We start from the raw sequence: 17,585 nt of genomic DNA on the forward strand, positions 1-17,585 counted from the left end.
AGGCCCAGCGACAAGCTGTGGAGGAGGGTTCAACAAACACAATAATGTAAAGGTCTACATTAATCCGACATTGCAAAAACACAGTTAGTTTTCAGTGTTGTTGGGAGGAGGGGGGTAATCGCTTCTCCTGAGTACTAGGTTGCCACTGGTTGAGTGCTAGGTTTCCAAAGTTTCTTGCAAACAGTGGAAGATAATAGCCCAACCAGAAGACACGACACATTAATTAAAAAAAATAACATTTGCAGGATAGAAACCTAAGATCAATGTCTTCATGACGAGATGTTTTTCAGTGACACAAAAATCACAATGCTTGATTAAAAAATTTAATGTAAAAAAAGAAAAAAGTTTAACGATATGATAAACGACCCACGTCCTTCGATAACACAAACAGGTCATATAGAAAATGTTAAATCGTGGTGAATTAACGTCGAAAAAATATCATTAAATGTGGAATCCTTCTCCAATAGACTGAAACACTTATGCAGGAAAATAGCTGACGCTTTGGGGCTAAACGTACGGTAGCCATAACTTACTTGCTAAGTTTTTTTTTGCGTTTAATCAGCAAAAGAATCAGTAAAAGACAGTCGAGAACCTAACAAACCAACAAAGTATAGCAGAGAAAACTGCACTCGGCAAAGTTCCAAGTTACCACAGGCTTAGTCGTATCCTGTTCTTACGCTTGTAAAGGTTCCAAAGGTGACACACAAAGACAATTCATCCATGATAGAAATATCGGTTGTTGAAGTTACGAGTTGAGCGCTTTAAGGTCAATAAATTTACTTTTTGTTGTTGTAGCAAATCAAAACAAATGCTGTGACACTGCGACTAATACTAACGAAGTTACAAGGCAACCTCTTGTGCTTAACGATTAACTTGTATTTGTTAAAACATATATTTCTGCATGTCAGTAAGTGTAGTTTCCTATTTGCGGCATTTCTTTTGACTTTATCAAATACTGATCTTGTTGCATGACAGGCTTCCACATTGCCAACTAACAGCAGCTTCGGTAGAGAATGGAGTTTCAAAGCTGTGTAAAAACTACGATTTCCTGCAAAAGATGGTGAGGAAATAACATGTGTGCGCAATTTAAGCACCAATTGAACAAACTTTGGGTCGTTTTGATGAATTTATTCTGTCAATAAATTTAGTTTAAAGGAGGTAAAAGGACGTTTCAAGTTTTTACCACGCTGGCCTTGTAATGAGGTTTGAACTGAACAAACACTTTCGAAGCAGTTTAATTAAAAAATAGAGAAGTTTAATGAAATAACAAAACGATTCAACGATTTGATACAAAAACTAATTTCACTAGATTTGTGGTCTACAGTGGAAGTTTGAATCATAAGCTAATATTTTGAATTAATTTATTGGCCGGCCAAGAAACAATCACTATCTCAACTATTCTTTTTTGCATTGAGTCAACGTCTCAAAACGTTAAATCAATGCAAAAAAATGGTTTGCTAGCTTGGATGAATGGTAATCCGCAGCAAAGTTGATTCGTAGTAGAACAAAACTAAGCGGATTAGCCAGCATTCCCTGGTAACAGCGTGGTGCTTTCAAAGCCATGAATTAGGGGATTTTTATACCGTTTGAGTGTATAAGTCAATGAAAAAATGAGATTTGTCTTTCCGAGTCGCGTTCATTGCTAAACAACCTGTTTCCGGAAAACGGTGGTCCAAAAAGCACAAATCAATGGTCAAAGGTCTTTAATTAATCCAAAATTGTAAGAAACTTTAAGAATTTGTACTATTTTAACTTTCGTGCTGTTAAAAAACTTAACCCGATAGCACTTCTTGGAGGCACAATGGGAGCTTCTCCACAGTCCGAGATAGAAGGAGAGGCAAAAAGCTCCTCCAGAACTGAAAGAGGTGGACTTTATTGCACAGCTTCCCAGAATGACAAAAATTGCCTTATTTTGAAGAGGGCAACTTTTGACTGATGAGCAAGCACTTATTGATTTCAGCAAATATTTATGGCAGTCAGTGTAGAATTTCCGATATTTGACACAAGTTCTATGCCATGCAACGTTGAATCAATAAAAAGTGAGAAGTAATCGATCCGCAACGAGAAATCATCAAAACAACAAAGAAAATAAAAATTAATGAAAATATTACTAAAGTGCATCATAACACACAATCAACTTGTCCATGACGGAAACAAAATCAAAAATTCACGATTCTTTTTAATAAAAAATTATAATTTGCTAAATCTGATGCGGCGTTCATTCTCGATCGCTTTTAGGATTTCACAAAACTTGACTATTTCCATGATCGTGGTCACAAGTCAACCAACTCCACAGTTTGGATACCAGAAGACATTGAAAAGCAGAGTAAATACAATACTTGATTTAGGGAATAAGATATGTGCGGAGAAAAAAATTTGATATCTTAAGTAAATGATTCTATTTTCTTTCTCTAATTGATCTAGCATTGCATTGTGCGTTATGAAGAACGAGATACAGTCGCTCTATTTGCCTACTTTTAGGCCTGTCGTTGGCATAACACATTTAAAGCGGTTAATTAATTAAAAAGACGACTTTCATACAAGCGTTCCCGCTTGATTGTCGCTATTTTCCGTCCACAAAAGATCTTCCGCCGACGCGGATAACTTTTCACGGCCCACCGTCGGAGTTCGGTTGTAATAAGTTCTCTTTTGTTCGCTGCTGTACCGCGAGGGATGAGGATTGGACTCTCGGTCGGAAATAGCTTGAAACCTCCCTGAACCGTCGAAGCTGATTGGTTGAGGAGTGGCACGTGATGATTGAATTTCCTGCCCTTTCCAGGCTTCAGATTTTGACCTAACAGAAACAACAAAAAATGAGTGAAATTTCAGCCGAGGTGGAACATTTTTTTCTTCGGCCTAAGCGTCTTGGCATCAAGCGTGACTCAAGTAATTGCCCAAGGTGTTAGATAAGTCCAGACGGAAGCAACTGCCATAACTGATCATAAAATGCACTAACCATTTAAAGTATAAGTTTAATGAATGACAAATGTTGTTAAAGTTCAAAACAAGCAATGATTGAGGAATATGAAGATAATTGAAAAAGCTGTTAGTAGCTGGGAAATAAACAAAGGCAGAATTTTATTTTAAGGAAAACAGCACCAAGAGACTAATCAGTGAAGACTACACATCGACCTCTCCGGCAGACAAAAGGGTGAAGGGCGACATCCGCCTAAGGGACATCACCTACTGATATGCGGTAACTAACAATACTTCTTGATCAATGTGCACGTCGACTGAGTGGCCAAATAAAGAGAACTCCTGCATGATACTCTAAGGGTGGTCGGTTCGACGCCCACCGAGAGCACTCGGCTGCCTGTGACAGGACACCTAAAGATCTGCCTGAAGGTGGACAAGGATTGGCTTTTTTGCCTTCCAATCCACTTGATTCAACTTGACGTATCTTAGACAGCAAAATCCGTCATTTTCACATTGTTTCAACGTATGCAACAGACGTTGAATCGATGTAAAAATGACGGATTTTGCTGTCTGGTATATGCTTTGATATGACAAAGCGTAAAATGCTAAATATATTTGAACTTGGCCTATACAAGTATATACGTTTCCAAACATCACAATAGCTACAAGTCAGAATGTTCTAATTTAGCAGTAAGGGGGTGTGGTTTTTAATAAGTTCTCATAGAAAGTATCGTGAGAGGAAGACTTCTAAACTGCTTGCTGACAATGTCAAACCTGATCACAAAAGTTGCTTCCTTTGCATCTATTGAACGTTACCGGATGTAAATTACGCACACAACATGCAAAATATACTTCTTGTGTGCAGTGTCTTCATTAATTCGTTTTGTTCCAACATAGAACATACAAGTAAATGTGCAGCTTATACTAAGCCAGCCAACAATTTTGCACATCTGTTATTAAGCGATAACAGTGACTGTGCTTATGATGACGTGCACTGACGTGTAGAAATGACAACTGTGTTTATTGTTTATGGGAAAGCGTGACTGTGACATCACCAGGTCTGCTACTACGTAGAACACGTCCGGTCTTTAGCGAAATTATGTGAAAGGAAGGCGACAGTTAAATTACGTAGATGCAACACAAAAACAAAAGATCTAAGAAAGCGATTAGCAACAAAAAGTGCTTTTAAAACTGTAGCTCGCCCAGCAACCAAGTCAGTCCTTGTTGCATTGATTTAACATCGACAGGTGTTGAAACAGGACTGATTTGCCCTGGCGCTCCTAATCTGAAGCAAACGCCCGACAGCAAATCAGTCTGGGACGTAGAGACGTGTACGTTTCCTCAAGGGTCGTAAACGTGAGAATCCTCAAATGCGGAGATTGTTTTCAAAGAAATTTCAGTTCATATGTTAGATGGCTAGTATCTATCTTTGAATTATATACTGAATACAGTGCAGTGGACAACAGGATAGCTGAAAACAGTGGGAGAATTCATGTAAAATTAAAGAAAAGTTGTTAGTTTAATCAAATTATGAGCGATCATTCTATAGACTTTCCTGCCAATATTCGATTGTTTGCCAATGCAAATTGAACAGCCAAAGCATCTTGTGAGGGCAGTGATTATATGCAAGTAAAAAAATTAACGTTAACGTCACAAAAACCACTAAACTGCATTTCTCTCTGTAGTTCAAATTTCAAGAAAAACTCTGAACACATGCAACGGAGCTAAATGTACAAGCCGAAGCTACATCATAAAATCAGCGGCTGGAAGGTCAAAAGCGCCACCAAGCGATGTTACTAATACCTGAGTTGAGCTTGGGACCTTAGGACAGGAGTTCCACTATTATACGTTGGAGGCAGGTTTCTAGGGGCCATTTTTGGGGCAGGAAAGCCCACAGTTGAGTTACTATGGGCCTGATACCCGACAACGGAATTCCTATTCACAATCGAAAAAAAACAAACAAATTTCATGATTGTCAAAAGAAACAAAATTGTTGTATAAATAACAAACCTCCACAACCAACAAATATTTAAGCGGACAAACGTAATAACCTCACTAGGTATGACACCAACTCTTGGCACCAAATTTCACCAAGAAAAACGCTGCTCGCACGTTGAAATAGCGAAGACGATCTTGAAGAATCACTATTGTCTTGCAACAAAAATCTTCTCACTTTTTATCAACTGACTTTATGACGTCAGAAATCATGAGTACATAAACTGTAAATTTTCCTCTACAAACCTACCTTCTGTAGTCACGATCGCGTTTCTGTCCTTCGGGGTGAGCGCTCGGTGGTGTGGCAGGTAGAGGGGGAGGGGAGTTGTCGACTCGGTCGAGCCTGCGCCGAGACTTGGAGACCCTCGGCAAAGTCCCAGAATGCATCTGGGACACTGTTGGCGAGCTGGTGGACTTGCGGAGCTTGGATTCAAGATCGAACGTTTTGCGGGAAGGAATTGGGGTGGAACGATTGGGGGAGTACGCAGGGGGTGGTGGCTTCAATTTATCGCCCTCGTTGGGGGCTGGCGTCCCCTTACTACTGCCCTGTTCGAACATGGCCTTGGCTGCTCTTACAGATAGTCCTGGGTTGGAGCGATTTTTTATTTCAGCGTCATTCGACTTGGATCGGATCGGAGTTTGTTTTGTTCTTGGAGGAGGTGGTGGTGGTAGATGATCAAGTGCGGTCATGTTTGTCTTCAAGCCTTCACTTTGATGCTTAACTGAAGAGGCGGGGGGTTGGAAGTTACGTGGTAGAGGGGGGTCGGAAAACTGTCGATGTGTCATATTCTGGTTTCTCCTCTCCTGGTTGAAATCACTGTTTCCAGGTTTTTCCACTGGTTGGAATCTTGTTTTAAAACTTGGTGTGTGAACAATGATGCCAGGTGGTTTGTGAGGAGATTGAATCTTCTCCTGATCCTCCCGAGGAGAATGGAGCAAATCATCTGCGCTTGGTCGTCTGTATCCGATTTCTGGTTGCCTTTTAATGGTTCCTTTGGATGCATCTTCGTAGTAATCCTCATCATCAGAAGACGACGACGAAAGAGGAAAGAACGATGGGCCACAACCTCGTTTGGGTAAGGGAGTGTTTGGGGCACTTTTCGTCACGGTGAACATACTGACGTCATGACCTTCCGGACTCTTGGTGAGAGCCTGGATTACTACAGGACCAGGAGGATCCTTCATCCTGTTCTTCTTCTCACTTTGTGCCGGTTGTGGATTTTGGTGAGCTCCAGAACTAAAGAAAAGGTGGTGGCTTCAGTGGCAAATACCCATCCGATATTCTTTTAATCCATGCTCGCATTCAAAGACCATGCAGAACGTGCAAATAAGGAAGTCACCAGTTATTAGTATAGCAGAAGGTAAGCAGGGTCACCGAATAGCTTTACGAGAAAGTAAACGACAATAATTAAAGTTCAACTGCAGCTTGCCTGACAAGACCAAACTGCATGGAAAACATCGAGCATGAAGAAATCGAAGACAGCAAATGCAAAAACGTAAGAATTTCATGCCGGATACCAACATTATTCTATCGTCGTTAGACGTTACAATAATAGTAAGTATACATTACTGATAGAATACAGATGCAAGAAAAACAGGCCAAGTACTGAAGTTAGCCAATATCGGCACACGTAGCCCTAGCGTCGCTTAAGTTTTTGCCAGCCATAAGAAACGCGCTGGTCATATTCTGACACAAATGCTGCAGTTTTGAAAAAACAAAGAATAGGAAGTGCAGGTTTGTAAACTTGGTTAACCGGGGTTATGGGGGCCCATCAGCTCTACCCCTATCCTGTATGCTTCTTACTTCAGATACAGCCCTGTCATTTGCACAAAGCAAGCTGGTAGAAAGCTCGCAAAAAAGACCGGTCGGTCAAGTTATCACCAATTCTATCAATTTAACGTACTTTGACGTCAATAGAATATAACTTATAACACAATGAAAATAGATCAACTAACGCCACCACTCATGCTACGAAGAACCTAGCCAGCAGAAGTTGTGTTTTTTCACATCGATTCAAACCACACCGTCAATGGATTAAAATGACAGCACAAACTCCAACATCAACCAAAAGCAAGCCCAACTCATTCAACATGGCTATTCTTCGTATTTGAGGATGATGGTCTCCTTACTGATGTTAACTGTGCGACCTTGTGTGTCTAGTCCTAGCCAATAAGTTGTCTTTTCACAAACGACTCCAGCTGGTTGGGATAAGCAACTCCAGCTGGTTGGGAAGAGACCGAAAGTAATCGTTCGTAGGCCTTTAGAATGAGGGATTGATCAACTTGGCATTACCATGCATATAGCTTCCATTTATGTAGCAAGAAACAATTTGCAAAACAACGTCATACATTCTGCGAGCTAATTTGCCATACGACAATACACTAACCACACATTTCAAGCAGAAGAGATAGTATTTACACAAGCAGTTTGAACCGTTGGGATTTAGTAATATTTGAATACTGGAGGTGTTTAAATTACCATTAGCATGCATATGAAGTTCAGAAATAGAAGGTAATGCCATCATCATCATAATCCATTGTCGGTTTGTTCCCCACTAGTGGGGGTGGCCGATGCCACCGCTTATTAATTTTGCCACTAAATATGCGAGCTCCCAGACAGCAAATCAACAGCTTTTTACATTGATTTAACGTTAAATCAATGTAAAAAACGGTTGATTTGTTGTCTGGGCTAAGCTTCATAACCCCTTGTGTTAATTGTGAGGTCCGAATGCTGTTAGGTAAAAACGGGTTAAACTGGCTTGCACAGGACAAGTACCAGCGGCTGAGAAAATTAGTTTGGAAAACAGAAAAGTTTGCCAAGATAACCCGACAACAAATCAGCACCTTTTAACACTGAGTTAACGTCTGTAGACGTTGAATCAATGAGAAAAAGGCATGATCTGTTGGCTGGATAGTTTTCTCGCGACGTTTGTTCAACGTATGGGACGGTTTAGCGTTGCCATAGAAGCTGAGAAAGTAGCTACGACCAAATATTGTGTTAATTCCATAAGTTATGCCTTGCAACAATAAAACTCATAGGCTAGGCACAAGGAACACTAGTGGCTCTCAACCTGTGTGGAATGCATGTGGGGGCGGGGAGAAATGAAAATAAATTTTGAGTAAGAATAAGAAATAAAACAAGTGTCCGTGTTTCCTTATTATTAAGGCGGCAAACAGCCTAGTCACTATGTAGCCTAACGGCCATTTCATATGTGGGGTGTGTCGTTTTTCTCGAAAGGTCAGTTTTCTTCTCTGATGCTTTATTATATCAGGGTAAAAAGAAATACGTAGATGATATGTTCATCACACTTGAACAGAAGACTCGTTAATTTACCAAGAAGGTGGCCTAATTAGCTAAGCAGATGTTGCAGAAATGCAGTTTCGGTTTCAATGCAGTCTGCGGTTTCGGTTTTTTAACCATGACGGTCGCATGGGTCATAAAATACGATTCTATGACAGTTGAGAGCCACTGAGCTTAGTCAATCATGGTTGTACACAAAGTACAGTAGACTCACCCGTGCTTTGGACTGTGGGCGGTCGGGTTCGTTAAATATCGTTCATCTTGCTTTGATCCGCTCGATTGCGACACCCAGTGCGGCGACGTTTGGCGATACTGTTGTCCGTCTGATGGCGCTATTGAGACAGGATAAAACCGTTGATCATTCTGAAGTCCGTGATCAACATGATCTTGCCGCTGGAGCTCGGGATGCTGTTTCTGCTCGTGACGGCTTTTCACGGCATGCACGTGATCAAGCGGATCGCTCATATGATCGTGATGCCGGTAGTGTTCCAGCAAGAGGCGCTGTTTCAGTTCATGGTTGCCATGCCAACCGTGCATCTGGTTAGTCGGGTTAGTTGTTCCAGAGTGATGAACAGTGTTATAAATATGTTGCTGCTGCTGCTGTTGTTGCGTCGACGAAGAGACAGCTGAACGATTAAAGGATACTAGTGGTTAGTTGACAAGCAAGAAGGTTCCTTGAAGTTATGTTACCTTCCCCAGACAGCCAATCAATCCGTTTTTACATTGATTCAACGTCTGCAAACGTTAAATGAGCAACCCGTCTGCAGAAGTTAAATCAATGCAAAAACGGACTGCTTTGCTGTCTCGATAATTGGCACAAGAAAAACACGAAGAAGACAAGTGCGTGTTCAACCAGGTGCGACAACGCCATACTCTGTTAGTGGTTTCACCATAAGCAGCAAACAACATTAGAATACGTTAAGGAGTTATTCTTTGGTTGAAAAGATCAACCATTTAACTTCATTCTTTTCGGTACTGTGGTCCCCAGCCTTGCAAAGATGCAGACCTCTTCTAAAATTATAAGTTTGCGGACCCGAAAACTTCTGAAGCGAAGATAAGTATACATTTTGCAACACTGCTCATGAATCGTAGTGAATTTTCTTAAAATCAATGCATTCACAGACTCCCTTAAAATTCTTCACGGATTCGTAAGGGGTCCATGAATCGCAGGTTGTGAACCAATGTTCTAGCATTAAGTAAGCTCTCGGTTAAGTCAGTTCAATAGTGAGTTCCAGTTAAAATTCTCTTTTGTTGAACAGAATGTTAATAAAAAATGATCAAGCTCAAAGGATTCGTTAGTAGCTCCAGGTGTTTGAAGGTTTGACGTCGCTTTGACGCAATAAAACATAGAACAGTTGTAACTTCTACGACATGCAGTTGCCTGTCGAGAACATGCAAACATCCCAGACAGCGAGTCAGTCGTTTTTTACATTGATTCAACGTCTGCAAACGTTGAATACAACCAAAAGAAAATGTAACTTTATGTTTAAGCAAAGGAAAACCAATTTGCATGATATTCAAAAAATGTTCTATAAAAATCCAAAATTCAGGGACGCTTGATCATTGCAGCATTGCTCAAATGAGGGAACTTCATTTCTTTAAGAAAATTTTAGAATTTTAAAAAATCTAAAAAGTGCAAACAAGCTAAAACGCTCTTTATAAGCTTTCAGTTGGTGCTACTTTCTACAATTTTACGTTATTTTCACAACGGTTGTCCGAACAAGTTGCACAAGTAAACGCTCCACGTGTGAAGTGAATCTTACCACTGCCAATGTTAGTTGCACCAAGCAGAAGTTCAAACATGGCTTACAACAACGCAGAACAGCGCATTTCGTATGCGATGTGGCAAGCCTCATGTTGACCGAATTTACTCGGTGCAGGTAAACTGCTCAGCGAGCAAAGTTATAATAATTTAACATCTGTTATACGTTGCATTAATGTAAAACAGGATACTTTCTGCCAAATGGTTCGTAGCAAAATAAACAAACGAAACTTTATGTTGAAAACAATGGGCTACGTTTGCATGTTTTACATCTTTTTAACGTCAAACTACATAAATTTAAAATCGTACTTGACTTGTGCTGGGGGACTCTGGGTTGTCTTTGCGTCTTATACAGAAGTGGCGGCTCTTTTGGAGAAGGAGGTGGTTTATGGTGGAAGAGGTTGGTACGAGACGGTGGATTGTTCTCATTCGGAACAGAACTAGATCGGTTTTGGGAGGAAGATCTGTTTGCAGTAAAATCGTAACTACTTCTAGGGTTTGCAATCGATGCTCTGCTCATTGAAACAACTATCGATTAACAAATATTTGTATTCTGGTTGCTCAGTTGCTTGCGGCACCAATGCAGCAGTCTCTTCAAAGAGCAAACAAAAGGCTGTGGCATTCAAGATTGAGGTTTAGTTCAAGATCGCTTTTCTTCAAATTAATACACTGATGGTCTTGATACCGGTATGCATAACACCAATCGGATGTGACAGTGGCAATATAACATCAAGAATCTATTTCACCTTGACCATGTTCAAAGATTGATCTGATAAAATTACGTAAAAATTGGAAAGGAGAAGATTCGCACGAGTTTTACAATAGATAATAAAAAAAAGTTTATAAAAACATTTCGGTCAGCCCAACCAATTTCAGAGCGAAATTGTTGAATAGTTACACCTGCGTAGTTACACCTGCGTAGTTACACTTAACCAAACATTCAAAAGTCAAAACTAATGATACTTATAAAAAAAGTAAAACTGATACCAGAACTAAAACGTTTTCTCTGGTTCTGTCAGTCAAATGGTTGATAGAAATTACAAAGAAACCATAAAGCATCATTAGTTCGTCATGAAAAAGCTATTGTCATCTGTTCACAAAGACAGTTGTGTCGGCAACAATCTTTATTATTATGTCGCAGCCAAACAAACTCACATGCTGCGACCTTGCGCGTCACCGACGGCGTAAGCAGGTTGCTTCTGGTAATCGGCCCATGTTTTGTCACGTGACTGGTTCTGTCAACAAACAAATGGGTTTAAGCACGTCACAGAATTAGAACCATCTTGCTAATTGACGAGCTACGTACTACTATGTAGCCAAAGCATGCTAATTGCTAATGCAAGGATAACCTAGAAGTGTTTGAAGAAAACCACTTTCATTGATAATAATGTGTGTCCTCATATAGCGCCGTATCCATCACAGGTCAATTCATTGCGTAAAACCAATAACATCATTGAGAAACCTATTTCGAAACGAAACTCAAACTAAAAATTCTACGTCTACAAGAGTCTCGTTTCGAAAAGCGTTTCGAAGTCCTGGGTTATTTTTCGGTCATTTATCGGTCATTGACTGATTTTTTAGCAAAATGTCCGAAAAATATATAGTCAATTCGGTCAAAATGTCCGAAAAAAACAATGTTTCTCAGCGAAACTTAATGTTGTAGCTAGTCAGGAATTGCAAATTTTGGTTTGTATCAGCTACTTGAAAGGAAATATTTTCCTCAGAAAAAAAAAATGACCGAAATAAATAAAAAATGACCGAATTTTTTTAAGTCATTTCGGACAAATGACCGAAAAGTCTCAGCGAAAAAAAAAAAACAGTTTCGAACACCTAACAAATAACCAGTAAGATTTCGACTGACAAAGTATCCACACGTTCAATGTTACGGAAATATTTGTGTTTCAAGATTCTAGTGCGTTTTCATTAATTGAATAAACGATGAAATGAAATCACTTGAATTTGAAATCGAAACCAAAAAAATCAACTCTACATCAAAGCAAAACTTCAATCCGTATTGGGCAGCAACGAACCGGCTGGTTTGGATGGGAATACAGTCGCTGGAAGGCGAGGTATTGTTCCCGCATGCGCCGCTGTTTCGCGTAGTGGTTCTTGTCACTCATCTGTGAGCTGGACACCGACGGAGTCCTCTTCTCAGCGATATGGTCAACAAGAACTCGTAGTATATCCTGCAACAAGATGGTTGTAGTTTACAAATATAACCTATGTACATGCAAAGCGATCGCTTTTAAACAAGATTTCAAGGCGTTTGGAAGATGGAGATATTAATTTTGACTGCAATGCGACCATGTTGGTTAGAAATCAGACACAAAACGATACTTTCTTAAATCTTTCGACCACTTACGGCCAGCTTCTTTATGGCGAAAGAGAACAGCAAAATACGAGTGAAAGGGTTACAGTTCTTTTTAACAATTACATCTCACCACAAGTTGATCTTACCTCTTTTTTCGACTGGGCACTTGCGCTTTCGCAGACACTTGCTCTGCTGCTGTACTCGTGTATAGAAGGCACCCATCCCATGCCAATGTCCTGGTACACTTCGTTGTTCAACATGTCCCTTTGTGCTAAGGTCATTGGGCCTGGAGCGAATGGATCTTGGTATCCCTGAGTGTACATTTGATGTTGGGGATAATAATGCGGGTGGTAGGCTTGATTGGCGTACGGGTCACCGTAAGCCTGAGGGGGTACAGCCGTGCTGTAGTATCCGCTTCCTGCAACAGAGCCCGGGAAATATTGCAACGATTGGCCGGAGTTCGATGCGGTGTAAGCGGCACGAGCGGAAGTTGGCTCCGATTTCATCTCGTGTTCTAACACGCCTGGCTGTGAGTACCTGGTGCCGGGTACATTTTGACTCCACGACGCGCCAGTAATAGGCGCGGCGTAAGACAGATGGCCGTTACTTCTGTTCAAATACTGCATTCTGATGTTGACATTTGTGTCAAATATTGGCGGCTTGAGTTCGTTTGAACTTCTGCTTTTCGTAATTCCACCAGAAGCCTCGTTCTCTTGCTGCGCCCTCGTTGCAAACGCTTGCTGGACATTGTAAGTGTCCAGTTGCGGCGAAGGAATGTATTGTGGCTGGTAGCTCGATTTTAAAGTACCGGTTTTGCTCTTATAAGCGCTTCTGTGGGGCGGAGGTGGCATATGTCGACTTGGAGTTTCCGTGAAACTTGAACTGCGCTTTCTCAAGCTGTCCTTCGGAGGATTTTCTAATATTTTAGGCAGGTTTTCTGAAGGAGCGCCATCTTTTTCGACGACATGTGGTGCGCCAGGTAGGACAATTGGATTGCTTTTGACAGACAACTCTGACAGAGCACTATCACTTACCTGTAATAAACGATAATATGGTAATTTTGTTTAAAAGCCGATTTAATTTGTGACATAATGAGATACTTATTATTTTTTGTCAATTTTTTCACGTGCTGTTTAGGAGGTAATTTGTCGCAGCATTAAACCTTTCGGAACAACGTATGAATTAAATTGACAGAATAGTTTTGAAACCGCAAATCCAGCTACCAAAAATTACCTTTTTACATCGTTTCAACTTCTGGTGACATTAAAACAATGTAAAAAAGGAAAGCTGTTGAGTTATAAAAGTATGAACGATCCCGAGCTAAAGAAAAAAAAAACGAAAATAAAGTATCTCAGCCAAACGTTATAGCTTTTATATCGTTCCAACGTTACTAGACGTTGAAACTATGTAAAAATGGCAAATTGTGGTGGTTCGACCATCAAGTGCACTCACATCTCGTTTGAGCTTGGACATGTTGTAGACATCCCTGCTGTTCTTGGAAGCTGCAACAATTTCGTTGTGATTGTTCTGATTGCTGTTGGCGCTTGGTGGACGGTCCAGTTGTTGACTGCCGGAGGTTTTCCGCTTTTGCAGCCGCGGCTCGGAAACGTGTCCCTCTAATGGTCGGATATTTTCCGCATGGATGTTCTAGAAATGACAAAAAGAAAGTCCGTAAAGATCAAAGATAACGCAGGAACACAATTGCACATATTTGTACCAGAGAAGTTCACTACACAATGTAAAACGCTTCAAAATGACGCTCACAATAAAACAGTCATCATTGCTCAGTAAATGAGCGCTAAACAGTTAAGTATGCCTCCAACAAGCCTTTTGGTCAAAACTTAATGTAGAAGTCTTCGCGAGATAATCAATCTTTTTAATGTCAAAGTTCTTTCCAGTTTGCGATTAACCGGATTAATCTTGACGAAACTGGTCTTCAGTCATTGACATAAGAAAAGAACCAATGTCATTCACGCACGTTTGCATTCCTGTTCGAATACTCCAGGTCATGCTGCTCTGCGGATCGAGCGTCTTCGCTCTGCCGGCTAGCAGACGACATGGTATCGAGGCTGTCCAACGATGACTCGTGCCAACCGCGAGTCGGCTTCGACCTGAAGATGAACAACTGAACATTAACAACTGAAGATTAACAACTGAAGATTAACAACTGAAGATTAACAACTGAAGATTAACAACTGAAGAATAACAACTAAAGATGAACAACTGAAGATGAACAACTGAAGATGAACAACTGAAGATGAACAACTGAAGATGAACAACTGAAGATTAAGATCCAACTTTTGACTTCAGCGCACACCACAAAGCAGACACGCTGTGTTCGAAATGAAAAATGTTCACAGTAAGCCTGCGCGGTACAACAACGAAAAATGATAACTTCAAAAACAAAGCCAATTTCTTAGTCCAAATTTCTTAGGAGTGAATATTGAAATTATTTGTTTTAAACACAAAGTGATGTTAAGTATTGAAAAATAAATCAATTGATGAAGTTCACTGCAAATCAGAACCCTGTGGTGGATTGGTTGAAAAATCATGCAACAATCCAGTAAAACAACCAAGACAGAAAATCAGTCGTTCTTTACAGTTACTCAACGTATGAAAACGTTCTTCTTCTACGTAAATACTTCACAGTGTAGATATTAACAACCTGTTTAAGCCTGATGCTGCGAGTTCGCTGTGGTAATAGCTTTCGGAACACAGTTCCCCAGTCATGTGCTATGACGAACGAAATTCTATGTAAATGTAAACAACGGCTGATTTGCTGTCTGGGAATTCTACAATGATCGTTTTCTTCTTTTACTGTAGGAATACTATGAGTGGAAAACACGTCCCCTCCGCTACTCAGAGATGTGTCACGTCGTTCACATATTTTACAAATAAAATACCGCATCAAAAAGTTATAGAGAAAAATCTTAGGAATTGCTACCCAGACAGTAAAATTCTTTTTTTATGTTGATTCCGTTGAATCAACATTGAAAAAAAAACAAAAAAAAACGTAAAAACGACGGAGTTTGCTGTCTGGGTATGAACTCGGATTAGACTCAAACCTTGGCACTTCCCACTTTTGTGAGATCCAATTCCTGGTGACGTGGTTAGAAGAATCGGATTTATTCGAATCCATGGAGAAAACCCCCGATGAAGAGCGAGGGGAGGGAATGAGGGGGTACTGACCTCCATTACTCTTCAGTACTTCCGTGGAAGAGTTAATCCTAGGACGTTCAAACGATGGAGGAGGAGTAAGTGACCTGGAGGAGGAAAAGATTTCAGATTTTAAGATCTGTTGATATCCAAGAGGCACGTTTCATGCAAGACACCCACTTGAAGGCTGTGGTCAATATAATATTCATTTATCAACAACATTAATTATTATTCAACATGCACACATGGGAAATGGCTCCACCCGCGACCTGTGAGAGTGGCGAAGAGGATAAAAACCGCAGATCACACCATCTGCAACTATGCCATCTATCATGCACCGTGGCCTGCGCGAACTGGATTCAATTCAGTAGCTGATCGACACCTGCCCAAATAGGCAGCCCGAGTCGCCGCCACTGCTCAAGGGTGATATAAGGCAGAGTCCCTCGGCCCTTGGAGTGGGGAAGAAGATAAAGGTTCATACAAAAAAGAACAATACTATTTATCAACGCTCAACTCTTCTACGATGGGAGTAATGTGGAGCAATTTACCTCCCTACGAAGGACAACCACTACCACCAGACACAATCCCACAAAATGCGGATTTCTTCCATTTTATTAAAAGAAACAGGTCAAACATTTGAACTAAAACGCTTTTTACGCTCTATTTTTTGGCGGGTGAAATAGGAGCACTGGAGCAGTTCAAAAAAGCGATGTCACAAATACCTCTAAACTGTATCCAGACGAAGACAGAAAATGCTTATATTCAAATGAAAGAGTTCATCCACAATTGTAAATCTATTCTTAAATCGTGACAAACAGGCTCTAAACTGAACAAAATCTTTATTGAATGGAAAAGTTTCACTCACCTTTTGTGGAGATCAGAGATATCAACATCACAAGGAGCTATATTCTTCCTGCTCATCACAGCTGATCCCACATGGGAGTGTGCTTGGCTGAGGACTGCAGGAGTACTATGAGTGGAAAGGACGTCTCCTCCGCTACTCAAAGATGTGTCATCGTCCAGCAACATCCCTGAAAACATCAATGCTCTTCCGTTGAAAAAGTAACGCAATAAAGAAATGACAAAACATAATTCTCCAGACAATTAATCCGTCATTTTTACATTGATTCAACGTCTGCAGACGGTTGAACGTCAGCACACGGTTGAACGTTTGCAGACGTTGAATCAATGTAAAAATGACGGATTTTGCTGTCTGGGTCGGTTTCCAATAGTACGAAAGATGAGGAATGATAAATCGAAGACCACGTTTCAAATTGTACTCCAACACCCGCTTCAAGGAAAAGAGCAGCAAGTATTGTACTTTGCAGAAATCTTCAAACTCAAAGTTTTGTAGCTCAGGGCTTCTACCGCATCTCTTTCAGCCTCACTTCACACAAGATTAAAATGCAAGAAAACTTTGCGAGATTGAGCCATTACGTAGTTGATCACTTAAAAGTCTCAAGCCAATGCATGGAAAATAAGCTTCAAATATTGAAAAGCAAAAGGACTGTTCACCATCGGAGACTGAACTTCTTTCTGACTCAGTTCCTCCACCAAGACTTGTAGCTCCATCTTCAAACATGAGATCATCTTCAGTTATGAGCATGGACACTCTCACGGTAGGTCTCTGTCCACTTTTTTTTCGAAGAACGTTGATTTTTTCCTCAACGACCTGAAAAAGTGGAGATACGTGAAGCTAGGGCGACCATGTTGGGAGGAAAAAACATAAATACTGCAGGAAGGTGAAAACCAGAAGAGTAACAGCTGGGACAAGTAGAGATTGTAGCGTCCCTATAACAAAGTAAATCAAGCCTACTACAATACTAGCGCTTTATTTATGGGATAATTATCTTTCTTTGACACTTTTCAATTAATAAACGCAAGATGAGAAACAATTTTGCTGTTGCATAAAATATTCTATTAATAACGAAGTAATCACTAACTAGTCTGCCTAGTCATAATCAATTCAAATAATCCTTGCATCGGAACACCATTATTCAAACGTTTTTGGCGCAGCACTGTGAGCCGTTATCAAAAATCTCTGTCACAAACAAAAAACTTCTGGGGTTATGTTATTACCAGTTATTATAATCAGCTATGGGATGTGAATGTTTGTATGTTGCCGCAGTAAAAAACACAATCGA

At 40.4% G+C, this 17,585-nt stretch overlaps 1 protein-coding gene across 1 annotated transcript in view; it reads right to left on the minus strand.

Moving 5' to 3' along the window:
- Positions 1-307: 307 nt before the first annotated feature.
- LOC145766411 (uncharacterized) overlaps positions 308-17,585 on the minus strand; it is a 47,856-nt gene continuing 30,578 nt past the window's right edge. The window contains exons 16-28 of the mRNA XM_082578118.1: positions 16,957-17,113; positions 16,307-16,472; positions 15,351-15,548; positions 14,264-14,396; positions 13,738-13,932; positions 12,432-13,319; positions 12,005-12,160; positions 11,130-11,209; positions 10,284-10,438; positions 8,427-8,838; positions 5,162-6,148; positions 4,720-4,851; positions 308-2,794 (exon numbers count right to left, since the gene is read on the minus strand). Of these exons, the coding sequence (XP_082434244.1) occupies positions 2,536-2,794; positions 4,720-4,851; positions 5,162-6,148; positions 8,427-8,838; positions 10,284-10,438; positions 11,130-11,209; positions 12,005-12,160; positions 12,432-13,319; positions 13,738-13,932; positions 14,264-14,396; positions 15,351-15,548; positions 16,307-16,472; positions 16,957-17,113 (3,918 nt within the window). The 3' untranslated portion in view covers positions 308-2,535. The remainder of the gene's footprint in view (positions 2,795-4,719; positions 4,852-5,161; positions 6,149-8,426; positions 8,839-10,283; positions 10,439-11,129; positions 11,210-12,004; positions 12,161-12,431; positions 13,320-13,737; positions 13,933-14,263; positions 14,397-15,350; positions 15,549-16,306; positions 16,473-16,956; positions 17,114-17,585) is intronic.

This window comes from Aplidium turbinatum, chromosome 3 (genome assembly GCF_918807975.1).
Source record: "Aplidium turbinatum chromosome 3, kaAplTurb1.1, whole genome shotgun sequence".
Lineage (NCBI taxonomy): Eukaryota > Metazoa > Chordata > Ascidiacea > Aplousobranchia > Polyclinidae > Aplidium > Aplidium turbinatum.